Source organism: Choristoneura fumiferana, chromosome 4 (genome assembly GCF_025370935.1).
Source record: "Choristoneura fumiferana chromosome 4, NRCan_CFum_1, whole genome shotgun sequence".
In the NCBI taxonomy this organism is placed as follows: domain Eukaryota; kingdom Metazoa; phylum Arthropoda; class Insecta; order Lepidoptera; family Tortricidae; genus Choristoneura; species Choristoneura fumiferana.
Genome location: NC_133475.1, coordinates 5,894,809 through 5,908,797, shown reverse-complemented (window position 1 = coordinate 5,908,797; position 13,989 = coordinate 5,894,809). Strand labels below are relative to the sequence as shown.

The following is a 13,989-nucleotide window of genomic DNA, read 5'->3' as shown; positions in this document are numbered from 1 at the left end:
TGGTTTAAACTGTAATTGGTAAAGTATCCAGTTTTTCCAAGTCATTGGCGACTTTCTTGCAAAGTTCCAGGGACCTAATAATAATTAATGGCCTCGACGAAAGTCCGATATCCTTTCATTAGTTCCGTCGCCGCACGGGGCGGCCGAGATTAAAACTTGCCCCCGTCGAGGCTTTGCGAACACTCTTTTAAAAAGGAGCGTCGTTTACGGCCAACCTTTGAGTTGTGAAATTGGGAAGTGGTCTTATAAAAATATTTGTTTACATCAAGCCCGTAACGCAGTGTACTCAAGAGCTAGAGGCACTTTATATCAGTCAGCTCTTTTTTTATCCAAGAAAAATTTGTCAACAGATGATGCGTCACGCGTGGAACAACTACAAACTGTACGCGTGGGGCAAGAACGAGCTGAAGCCGATGTCCAAGCGCGCCCACTTGTCCAGCGTGTTCGGCAACGGCGAGCTTGGCGCCACCATAGTCGACGGGCTCGACACGCTGTACCTTATGGGACTCAGCGAAGAGTTCCGCGAAGGCCGCGACTGGATCTCAGAACATCTGCACATCGGCGAAATTGTAAGCACTAACTAAAAAAAAAAAATTTTTGTTACAAAAATTTAACCAACTACAAAAAAATCATGAAAATAATTTTCTACCAGTCTGAAGTCGGTGCTTCAGCACGAGCCAGTAGGAGTGGACCTATAGTCGTCTACCTCACCTCCATACTATTTATATTTACTTCCTCGTGCTGGGGCACCGACTACAGACTGGTAGAAATTTTTTCATGTTTTTTTTTAGTCGATTAAATTTTTTGTAACAAAAATTTTTTTCACGCTTTTTTGTGCAAATTATCTAAGATAGAGTAGTTTAATGTCAACTGCTCGTCACTTTTTACGAAAAACTGCTTTTTCCGATGGAGAGACGTTCATTATTGAGGAGTCCTGGTGATTCATTACCCATTCCATTTCACCATATATGCATTACGATAAGCATAAATTGCTTAGCAACTGTGTTAAAGTAATTGAAATCTAACCCGTGAAGTACTTTACTGAGTACTCGCTCCGTTGGTCAAATGTTATCTTCATCATCAGTCCCACTTCACCAAATAATGATTTTCAAGAGCAAATGCACGAATTGCTACTAAATATATCCAAATTTTCATAGGATTCCCTACAATATTTGAAGTTCCCTCGATTTCCTTGGGATCCAACCATCAGATTCTAATTTGGTGCTTGTGGGACTTAATTGAAAGCATTCCAAAACGAAAATTTTCAAATCGGTCCATTAATGACGAAACTGAGGTAACAAACACAAAAAAAAAATACAACCGAATTGATAACCTCTTTTTTTTGAAGTCGGTTAATAAAGTAAAATGTTTACGCACGCTCGATCTCCGTCATATGTTCATATCATTCTTGTTTGTAATCTCAATTTAAACCATACGAGTTACGCTGTTCCGGTTGCAATCCAACATTTATAGATACGAGCTCACTGGCAACATCCCAGACCAACAACGGAATGAAAACAATTATCACATTGTACCAGTTCTGTTCGAGCGGTGAACTAGTTAAAAGTTTCGCTTCAGTTCTGAAACCGCTTAATGCAGGCATCTGTTTAGCGTACCCTGTGAGGGCTTAATGCGCAGACGAAACTGCGAAACTCGTCCGTTTGGATGCTGCTAATTAAAATGACGTTGATGTGTAAGCAGAAAGTGTTTCACTTGTTGCGCACGCGACCTGTTTGTTACCGTGCCTTCTAATCTAGCCACTATTCACACAAGTTCTTTACAAGCAGTACACGGTAATTTAGCAGAACGGTCACATGGATAACTAGCGCTTAATGACTGTTTAATGAACCGGCTAATCACTGCTGTCTGCGCGCTATCAGTTGATCGCGACAACAGGACCGAAGTGCCTTTTAATTGCTTCTACTTTACAAATCAAGCTTTGAACTAAACTTAGATTCCGCTTACTTAGCTCAGCTGCTAAGTTGAGCTTGAATATAATTGCGGGCTTTGAATTTGTACGTTTGGGCGTTTTCATTCAATTATACAGCGCGTAGTTATACTAGTTATCGGTCGTGGACGGCTCCACCTAAAGTATGTTAGTTATATGGAAAATTGTTGTTAGCGCTGCAACTATGTTTATTATTTGTTGCAATCATCAATAAACGTCTAACAACCAGTAGTGCCGGGTGCTTCATGAATCATGATGCACATCAACACGCTTACATCGCGTGGATTATTAATTCAATATCATTTTCATGTGGTCACGTTTACCAGGATTCGGAGTTGTCTGTGTTCGAGACGACGATACGCTTTATCGGCGGTCTGCTGTCCTGCTACGCGTTGACCGGTGACGGAGTCTTCAGAGACAAGGCAGTGGAAGTGGCGGACGCATTGCTGCCAGCGTTCGAGACCCCCACGGGGCTGCCGTATGCGCTCATCAACCCATCCAGTAAGGTAAATACACTCTGTGAGGTCAACGTGTTCACTACACGTGGGTGAGGGAAAATTCGCCATGAGCCGTTTGGAAATTAGAAGTGACGACTTGGTCGAAGTTAATGTATTGCTTAGGCTTTGTTTAGTTAGATCGTTACTGTTACTTTTACTGTTTACGTATACAAAGTGGTTAAATGTTATATTTTAGAAGATGCTTGAGTTAAATAGTTTGACTGAACGAACGTGAACGTAACGTGTTTAACTTGTTTCTATCGGAATATTTGATTAAAAATATGGGAAGGCGTTTGGCACGGTACTCTTTAAAATCGATCAATGCATAGAAATATTTGTGAACTAAAAACTTTTTGTATGCTGCCTACGAAATGCACGTTGCTTGGGACTAGGTACTCGACTCGATTAATATGTCGATATCCGCACGCGTGTAGGTCGTCTTTTTATCCAGAGATAGAGGTTGTTCTTTATTTATGGAGCGTTATGTATAATGCTACCGATTTTTAATTTATTGATTCTGAATAGTGTAAACAGCCATGTTGCCTAACGAAACTAAACAATCAAGTCAATTGGCTTAAATGCTTGGATTCCAGATCTCGTAGCTCTATTAGCACTAGGCGCGCTGCCTGTTATTAGTAGACTGCGACGTGATTTAGAATAAAACTGACAGTACCTAATAGGGAATATTACTTCAATGTTATCCCGTCAGAGTGCAGCACTAGCACATACCATATGTTTATGGTTTATGTTTTTGAGTATCTTAAATGTCCGTAGGATGCCGTAATATCATATTATTTCAATTATTTTTTTGGAAATATAGCTCTATCGCTACTATCGATGTAAATATCGTCAAAATCTGTATGAAATACCACATTTCTCAATCCCAAACATAAGCATTAACACGATACGATACACGATATAATAATACGATCGTAGTATTACAACTAATCTAGTAGCAAGTAGTATCTGTAGCAAGTAGTGTAATAGAAGTTTAATGACTGTTACATAATGCGTAATTATGTAGAGTTACACTGCTCTATCTTCACACATACATATTACATTATATACAAAACAAAATAATCTTTGGAACAAGAAGAACTATCAAAAATGGCGGTAAATGAAAACTTTTCTGACGCTTATCATATCACATTGCGTCTTCATTGCGTGATTGATAAGTGTTATACGGTAGTTTTTTTTTTATTCAGAGGCAAAATAGACGCAGCACCATCTCTCATATCGTTTGATATTAAGAACTTAACGTGCGAGATTTGTTTTTTTTTTTTGACTTTTCATCTCGAATAACGTGTCATCTCGACTGATATTGGAATTGAGAATTGAGATACAGTCGAGTTCATAAACTTGTGAGCAAAAATTTGATCAAAAATTTGCTCAAAAATTTATGAACTCGACTGTACTATCAAATTGCTTTTTTTTTGAAAGAAATTTGAAATTTTAATGTAATAATAAAGTCGATGTTATTAAATATTATGCAATAATAACATCTTCACAAATAAGTAATATGTTATAACAAAAAAAAATAGTTAAATCTTTATGCGAGTCATAATTTATTTGAACGACATCATACCATCCCAGCCTATACACGTCCCACTGCTGGGCACAGGCCTCCTCTCAGAACAAGAGGGCTAAGTGTAATACGAGCAAAAAATTAAAGCATAGATCGTCCTCGTCAAACTAAACAACTTCAACTCAACGACTTCAGCGACTTTTAATAATAAGGGAGTCTTTGAATTTTCTTTTTTTCATACAAATTTAATAATGCTATCAATGTACGCACGCCATCCTAGAACACAACTGACGCCGCCTGTCACGGTACAAACATCAAGCAGTTTTCTTTATATTGCTTCTTCGAATAAGCCTAAAAGTAAAATAACAATTTAAAAAACTAATTATTTTTAAAAGTCGCTGAACTTGTTGTTCAGTTTGAGGAGTATGACTATGTTTTAATTATTTGTTCATATCACAGGCCACACCTGTGTTTACCGTACTGCTTGCTATGTGCTGGTGTGCAATAAAGAGTTATTGTATTATATTGTAAATGCTAATATAAATCGATGGAACTCGTGCGGGCCTAATACTATTCACTGATACTGTTATTTTATAATTACACAGTGACTTTCCTCATTGGAAAATACGTAGCTAAAATAATCATGGAAGTTCGCACATACTAGTGGTTACAGTTGCTAAGGTATACATTAATCCTCATGCGGGTAGTATATGTACGTTACATGAGTATTATTGTGAACTAAATAATAAATGAAATAAAATAAAAATATAAATATCATGGGACACTTGACACCAATTGACCTAGTCCCAAACTAAGCAAAGCTTGTACTATGGCTACTAGGCAACAGACAAACATACTTATATAGATAAATACATGTTAAACATCCAAGACCCGAAAACAAACATTCGTGTTATTCATACAAATATCTGCCCCGGCCGGGAATCGAACCCGGGAGCTCAAGCTTCGTAGTCAGGTTCTCTAACCGCCTTGGCCGGACGACCGCATGGTCGTCAAAATCCTTCAAAGCTTGGCTTGAAAACAACTCTTCTGCATTAGAAGAGGGTTTCTTTTCGCAGCTTCAATGTCAGGTAGTTCGGTAGCAGTATTCATGTAGCAATGTGTCTATTTGTAAAGTGTCATATGTACAATATTTAATGACTATGTACTTTTTTTTCTGGCCGCATATTCTACATATTTCTATAATAGTTTGATAAATGGGTAAAGAGTTTTACCTAAACGTTTTTACAGCTTGTGGTAATTATTTACGAGTCGGGTCGATACCCTGAAATCGTGCCGTTGCTACAATGTAAAGGTGTACAGGCATTTACACCAATTTATTAACACTACGATTGTATGCGTCGTGAATGACCTAATTCATAAAAGTTCGTTGCCTATTAATGATAAAAATAGCGACCCGCTTCGTAACTCATATCAGTCGGAATAACTTTATATATTAAACCTTTGCAATCAAATCTTTACAGTCGATGTCAAAGATATACAGATCTATTGAATAATATATGTTTTGCCAAGATGTCGCTAGTGTCGCTGCTTAAGTGACTAAATGAGAAACAAACAAGCTGAGATATGTGATGCATAGGAGAAATTTGTGTCTGTACTCCTGTCCAGTGATAGTGTAGGGGTATAGCACGCAGAACGGAACCTGTTGAGGACCTGGGTTCGATTCCCAGCGCTGGTCTCTTTTTCTGGTTTTTCTGTGCATCTATGTTTCAATTTGTATTTTCGATATATGTTTTGCCATCATGTTTTGTCGAATAAGTTCGTATTTACCTTGCTTTCCCAATTAGCTGCGGTAAACTTCAGTAAGCTAGTTGAGAAACGAACATAAATACGAACTTTTCCCACAAAATACGATGGAAAAACATTATTCACTACATCTGTACCTATTAAGATTTTACCACCTTGTCAGACATAAAGTTTTCTAAAACATTGTCAGAACAACAATTGTCAGTGAAACGTAACTAAGGTGTAAAGATATCTTTGACCTCGGCTGGGGTACCTATTAATAGACTAGCTGCTTACAAGTATACCTACAGTTATGCTAAAGTTTTGCACCAAAAATAATATATGCGATCGAAGCATAGAAGATTCGGCGACTGCTAATACATCGTCCTTTCCTTCAACTTGGTGTCATTGTTGTGGCGACAGTGTTATTGTTTATTTTATTCAGCAATGCAATCAACAATACATTAGTAGAATCAGTATTCACAGTTACCAAACCGATTGATTTATAAATCTATTGAAAGCGCTGACTGACTTCACGCATTCTCAATTCAATATCCATCTAAATGGCAGTTTATTTTATTCAGAAGATCTGTCGCATTTGCTCTATCTGGAAAACGCAGCTCCCTTACGTAGGCTTTGATTTTAGTTTATATTAATAAATAAATAGCCTGCCTTTTTAAGGCCTCGTGGAACGTAGATTAGCCGTTATCTGATATTGATTGACCTTCGCTAATTTCAGGCGAGCCGGCAGTACCACTGGGCGGGACCTAACAGCATTCTATCCGAGATCGGCACCTTACACCTCGAGTTTAACTACCTCAGTGACATCACAGGGCGAGACGGTAAGATAAGGAAATGCCATTAAAGGAACTGCTTTATATTTGCCCTGAGTAGATTCTTGCGGTAGCTGAGCGCTGTGGAGAAAATTAGAACACTGTCGTGCTATACATAGCAACAGCGTTGTCACGTCATATCTTACCACATTTCTACCGCAGGAATCTGTTACTCGTGTATCAAAATAGCAAAGTAGAAGATACGTTCAATCGATACATTGTTCGATATGTAGAAGTGTTTTACTTGTTTTAACTTTGTTCTGTTAGGACACGATTTTGTGCAATAAAATATACAGATTGACTCTTTGAGTGTGCACTTGCTGTTATCGATTTTCACGTAAATCCGATAAACTCAATGGATAACTAACACACATATGACTTGGGACTAAATATTTAAATTGTAATAGCCTTATTTGAATGTTACGACAGAATCTATTCTATTTCGTAACAATATATACCTATTTTATCGTAATATAAGAAATATTCTATCAATTAAAAAAAACGGCCAAGAGCGTGTCGGACACGCCCAAGATAGGGTTCCGTAGCCATTACGAAAAAATCAAGTAATATTATGTGCGTTATAACACAATTAAAACACTTACTACAGTCTTAAAATTTATTACCAGAAAAAGAGCGTATCTTCACGGCACTTACATCTTTTTGTTGAGAAGCGCAGTTTTTCGGCAATAACTAACGGTTGAAAGTATTTATTAAGCGTTACCTTTCCATATTTTTTGCATATTTTTTGGACAAACGGTTTAGAAGATAGAGGGGGGGGGGCACACTTTTTGCTACTTTGGGAGCGATTATTTCCGTAAATCTTCACTTAATCAAAAAAGTTTTTGAGAAACATTACTATCTTTTCAAAAGAGCTGTCGAACTATGTGCCACACGTTGATGCGAGTTGTTTTTTTTTTTTTCAATTTCTGTTACGTGTATGGAGTGCCCCCCTCCCCCTATAAATATTTATTTTTGTAATTTAACTACAAAACTAAATAGCGACTTTGACAAGACATCTGTACTCCAAATTTCATTGATATACATCTTGTAGTTTTCGAGTAAAATGCCTGTGACATACGGACGGACAGACAGACAGACGGACTTGACGAAACTATAAGGGTTCCGTTTTTGCCATTTTGGCTCCGGAACCCTAAAACCAACTCATTGCTTGTGGCTCTAAGTGGCTAGTCTAAAACCATTTTTCATTCGTGTGTTTATCTAAGTAGGTACACAAATGAAAAATTTTAGTTCCATATAGAACTGCTACCCAAATAAAATATTTAATGTATGTTTATCCAATGTTTATCAGTAAATACTGACCTCTTGACTGAAATCTTATTGTTTTAACTACTATATTTGGAGCAGTAACCCCTGTTATCTAAATTGTATTATGGAAATACCCAAATCGTATATTACCTACAGTAGTTTATATGCATAGTTAGTACCTAGTTACAGATATGCAATTATCAAAATTCGCGCTAAATGTGTATTCATTGTCACACATAGTCGTACTGTGTCAGTGGCGTGGCACTGTAACAGCTCTTCTCATTACTTACATTTTTTAGCTGACATCAGTGATGACATACATGGCAAAGGTTGTGCACTATCGAACCAACTGACTCGTGACCCCCTGTGGAACCTTTTCGCAGTTAAAGTCATAGTGACATCGCATTGCTTGACAAGGGCATTCATTATGTCACGTCACCTACTCTGATAACTTAAGATTGGTTTTTTGGAATCTTTTTGTATTTATTTTTTATTTCAATTCCAAATTTTTACTTTTACGGTCATCCCGTAAAACCTAAATTGAAAATACACTGAAATATAGATGCACAGAAAAACCAGAAAAATAAGACCAGCACTGGGAATCGAACCCAGGTCCTCGGCATTCCGTGCCGTGTGATATACCGCTACACCACCGCTGGAAAAGCCACACGGCACGGAATGTACGGTATTTCAGTTTGTATTTTCAATTTACTCTGATAACGTTCTACGGTGGGTCAGGAATCAAATGGTTCGACTGTACACTAACTGTAAGTTGTTCCATCGAAAGATATACGTAACTCTTTCCCTTACTCTCCGGGTTGGCCTAAAAAAAATAGGTTCAGTCTTCGCCACAACCTCTCGCTTCGCTTAATTGTAAACATTACGTTCAAATGATGTAGGTAATGTAAACTTGTTAGCTTAGCGTAGAATTAGCAAGTACAAACATTTACCAAAAAGATAGAATATAGCCATTGAGAACATCAGGCCGGCAGCAATAAATTATGCTTCTTATATATATATTTATTCATTTCTTCTTTGTTTTGCAGTGTACAAGAAAAAAGTAGAGCGCATCCGTGAAGTACTAAACAACATAGAGAAACCCAGCGGCTTATACCCTAACTTCATCAACCCACGCACCGGCCAGTGGGGACAGAGTGAGTACCATTTTATTTTTAACCGACTTCAAAATAAGGATGAGGCTATCTTTATCTCCATGGAAGGCTCCTATTCGCGGTACTATATATAGCGTGGCTCATTTAGATTTAAAAAAAAACTTATTCCCAGTACGGGAATCGAACCAGGTCGTTTTGAAAAAAAAAAACTTACATTATTTCTATTGGATCTCCACACAGAAGATGTGCTATCCAGATAAACTTAGTAAGCGCATTTAACTGTTTTATAACAGAACGTACATATTGAGCGTCGCGAAGCTATTTAGAGATAGAGCCGACAAGTCGAGCATGTATGGTTAGACATGTCACTGCACATTAGCACTACTTATAAGTCCAATTTTACCATGTCACCATAAATAACCTAACCAACAAAAAGTTGGAAAACCCCCGACTTTGTCACTTCGAAGTTCACTATCTCAAAAACGGCTAAACCGATTTTGATGAAACATGTCTAAGAACCATCGCTAGAAAACCTGATTTCAAATTAAAAAACCGCATTTAAATTGGTCCACCCGTTTAAGAGCTTCGGTGCCACAGACAGACAGACACACAAACAGACACACAGGCACAAATAGCGGTCCAACTTATAACACCCCTCTTTTTGCATCGGTGGTTAAAAATAAGCTATTTCATTTCTATAAAGATTTCATATTAAGTGAAAATGATATATACCGGATAAATCAAATCTTAAATCAGGTTAGCTCGACATGTATAAACAAAAGAGCATGAGCGAACTAAAAATAAAAATAATAAAAAGAGGACCCACTGCTAGCTAGCAGCTAGATGCGATAGGAATAGACCGGTTTGACATGAACACCAAGGCATGACATAAAGTGGCAGCACCCTGTTAAATTATGTTCGGTTAAATCCGTGTCGTAAGTGTTGTGTTGACCTCTTAGGGTCACTTTTTCAAACAGCAACTGTAACGGATGCGTTATCAAAAGTTGAATGGACCATTTTGTAAATATCTAGGCGATGGTCAACTGGTTGATAAGACCCGACAGACGAATTTTTGGTTTTCCTGCCCCAAAAAGTACCCTACGTAAATCAGGTATAGTGATTGTGAAAGTATTTTTAAAATTATTTCCATTGGATTGTATCATGCAGCGTAGGAGTCACGTGGTAATCTTCAAAACAAGTTAACCAATGAATATATGAAGTGAAAGTAATTTGAACATTCGCTATCTTTGAACATTTTCAGATCATTTTTCCCATCATACTTAAAAATAGTTTACATAGCTAGCCGTCACAAAGATACTATAATCTCTTTTATTTAACCTTGACGTTAGAACGAAAATATTGTAATTTGTGATGGTAGCCCATGCAACCCTATTTAAATTAATGGACTATTCTCCTTATATCATTTTTGTCACATTTTCCAGGGCATATGTCCCTCGGAGCACTGGGCGACTCGTTCTACGAGTACCTCCTGAAAGCTTGGCTGATGTCCGGGCAGACGGACGAGCAAGCCCGCGTCATGTTCGACGAGGCCATGCCAGCCGCCCTGGACAAGATGCTTCGTGTCTCGCCTTCGGGCCTTTCGTATCTTGCTGAGCTGAAATATGGACGGATATTGGAGGAGAAGATGGACCATTTGTCGTGCTTTGCCGGTATGTAGCTTTTACTTTCATGGTTTGTGTAACTGCTGGAACTGGAAGACGTGTGGTCCGTAACGATGAATCGTTGAATACTGGCCGTCGCAATCTCAACTTATTTTACCATATAATTTTGCTACCCATATTTTCCATATATTTTGAAAATATGATACATATTTCGAAAAGAAAAAAAAAATGGAAATAAATAAGTTTGTGTGAAGAAGTGTCGTCTATCTTATCGTCACTAGTTTGATTTATCACTATCTCGCGGGAACTGCAGTTTTCCCGGATAAGAAAAATTTGTGTAAAAATCTAGATATGTTACTAGCAAAGTATGTTTTACCTAAGTATGAACTATGTGTGTGCCATATTTCATTAAAATACGTTAAGTAGTTTCGGCACGAAAAAGTAACAATCATCGATACACCATCTATCGTCACAAACTTGCGCGTTTTTTAGGGTTTCGTAGTCAACTAGGAACCCTTATAGTTTCGCCATGTCTGTCCGTTTCTCTGTCTGTCCGTCCGCGGCTAAGCTCAGAGACCGTTGTACTAGAAAGCTGTATTTTGGCATGAATATACATATCAGTCAAGCCGACAAAGTGGTACAATAAAAAAAAATAGCGGCTAAGATTGCATGAGAATTATTGGTAGTTTAAGGATAAATAGCAGCCTAAATATACCTAAACTCGGAAGATTCCGTACACAATACGAAATCCTAAGAAAAATATTACCTATTTGATTTTTTCATAATCGCTACGGAACCCTATCCTGGGCGTGTCCGACACGCTCTTGGCCGGTTTATAATATTTGTGGGATATACTCAAAAACCCTTACTCGTTGAACTTATTTACCGTCTATGTACCGCAGGTGGCATGTTTGGACTGGCATCGACGACACTAGAAAATTCTTTGTCGGAGCGCTACATGGAGGTGGCAAAGAAACTAACGCACACATGCCACGAGAGCTACGCGCGGTCGGAGACCAAACTCGGCCCGGAGGCGTTTAGGTAACACACTTAGGGCCTGTTTCACCACTTGTCGACTAACTTTAAGTGACGGATATCAGTGATGCCGTCTTTGTTTGGTTTGTCCGAATAAACAAAGACGGCATTACTTTTATAGACACTTAAAGTTAGTCGACAAGTTGTGAAACAGGCCCTTAAACTAGCTACCTAGCGGCCATCTTTAAAGTACGTCACACCAATTTTGATTATTTCTAGATCCCTTCCCCCTCCTTGTCATACATAGTTATCACTATGAAAATTGCAATGATTTTGTTCGTGTATCACAATTCGCGAGACTCCGCTACCTCCCTTAGTAAAAATGTGACGTGATTTGAGGTTTCCCCGTACCCTACAACTTACAACTACATGAGCATTTCCACAATTTCCACATCAACACCAGGTATGAGCAACTTCATCCTTAGGTGTTAATATTTTGACCACTCGCAGAAATAGTACATTATTGCAGGGGGCGGAAAAAAGCAATTCGTGGATGAGTAGAATTTGACGGATGAAGCGTAGCTGAGTAAATTATCTATCATATTGTCACCCATTTCTGAAATGTGCCAAAGCTTTGAGTCTCTAGCTTAACCAGGAAGGGACATTATTACTTGAAAATGGCTTATAAAACTTGACCTGAACAGACAAGGAAACTAGACAATAAAAACCCGCAAGAACACTTCACTTAACAACTTGCATCCGACGGCTATAAAGTTAAATGCCTTTAAAATAGCAATCGGGCCGGGAATGCGCGGCGCGCTATTGACGCCTATGTCGGCTATTTTAATGGATCTGGAGATCAATTAAAAATAAATCGTTTTTTTATTACATTGCACTTTTTTATGGACTTACACTAGACTTAAACTTTATAATTATATTAACTTTCAAATTACCGACCGACCGCATTACGAGACAACCGGATAGCATAGTGGTAGGTTAATGACTATGGCTATGGAGCTAAAGGTTCGAAGATCGAATCCAGGGCAGATATTTGTGTGGTCAATATAGGTATGAATGTTTGTACTCGAGGCATCCATATGTTTACCTGAATATTTAGTTTGGGGTTAGGTCCATTAGTGTAAATTGTCCCACGTTATTTCTTTATTTATGAGGGTTTTCTGACAGCTGAAATATCGGTAGATGGCGTTAGTATTAAGAAGTCCGTTTGATTTATAAACCAATCCCAAACGTGACGCAAATGTCAAATGGATATCACGATACTTAACGCTATCCAGCGATATTCTACTTGTGAGAAAATCCTCAAACTAAACGAGTGCTTATGAGTATTTCCATAACTAACTCCATCGATTAACTTTTTCAGATTTTCCGGTGCAGTGGAGGCCCGCGCGCAGAAAAGCAACGAAAAAATGTTCCTGCTGCGACCAGAAACTTTCGAGAGCTACTTCATTATGTGGCGTCTAACCAAGGATCAGAAGTACCGCGACTGGGGCTGGGAGGCTGTGCAGGTACAAACCGTTCGATTAGTGCAATACTTAATGATCAATTTCTTCCTCACTATCAGGATGACTCGATATCACTTTCAGTGTAATGATTTCACAGGGGGTCACCATTCACCATACTGTCCCATAGTTTTAAAGGGACAAAACAGACAGTAAACTGAAACTTGAACCCCTGACTGATATCCTACAGGGCTAAGCACACTGTGTTTAGCGCGAACGAAGTATTCGCACCTATCGCACGCGCCAGGAAGTGCTTGCTTTATGTCTGCGACCAATTCATTATACTTGAGGGCAGCCAAAGATTAGTAATATCGATCTCGCGCTAGCTGTTGGCCGCGGCTTCGTCAGCAATTGTTAGTGAGTCGTACGTTCGAACGAAACCTAAATAAAAAACGGTTTTACTGATACACGCTCATCAAAAGTACCTAGGCATATTACCTTTGAGTTAAAACGTCAAATTTGTCTAGGGATAATAAGTATCCCAAGACATCTTTAATGTGTGTAGTACCTACCGGTTAATTGTAAACCGGTAACAAGCGTTTGGATTAACTTTTGTTTCCTTTTTCCGGCTGTTGCTTATGAGCTATGTTATGTCAGGCGCTCGAGAAGCACTGCCGCGTCGAAGGCGGATACACCGGCCTCGTCAACGTGTATCACAACAAGCCGCAGGGCGACGACGTGCAACAGAGCTTCTTCCTCGCAGAGACGCTCAAGGTACGCTAACAAACTAGTTTTACTGTTGTAATTATAATAAGTGTTATCTTCTCTATATCTATTTATCTCTAGTTTATACATGATGTTAAGAAAAATCCTGTACTTCCAATAATTTAACCCACAATAAGGCTACGGCTTCATCAGCTCTATGCGTAGTATAAACAGCCTTCAACTTCCTGAGCTCAAGTTTATTGTAAATATGAAACCGTAAGTTACGGTCCGTAACCAATGCAA

At 38.5% G+C, this 13,989-nt stretch overlaps 1 protein-coding gene across 2 annotated transcripts in view; it reads left to right on the top strand.

Annotated features, from left to right (window-relative positions):
- The window catches only part of LOC141427343 (mannosyl-oligosaccharide alpha-1,2-mannosidase IA), a 110,144-nt gene that overhangs the window by 90,591 nt on the left and 5,564 nt on the right, over positions 1-13,989 (top strand). For both annotated transcript variants that reach the window (XM_074086678.1, XM_074086679.1), the window contains exons 2-9: positions 351-569; positions 2,275-2,454; positions 6,453-6,555; positions 8,859-8,966; positions 10,367-10,594; positions 11,449-11,587; positions 12,903-13,047; positions 13,639-13,755. In XM_074086678.1, the coding sequence (XP_073942779.1) occupies positions 351-569; positions 2,275-2,454; positions 6,453-6,555; positions 8,859-8,966; positions 10,367-10,594; positions 11,449-11,587; positions 12,903-13,047; positions 13,639-13,755 (1,239 nt within the window). The remainder of the gene's footprint in view (positions 1-350; positions 570-2,274; positions 2,455-6,452; positions 6,556-8,858; positions 8,967-10,366; positions 10,595-11,448; positions 11,588-12,902; positions 13,048-13,638; positions 13,756-13,989) is intronic.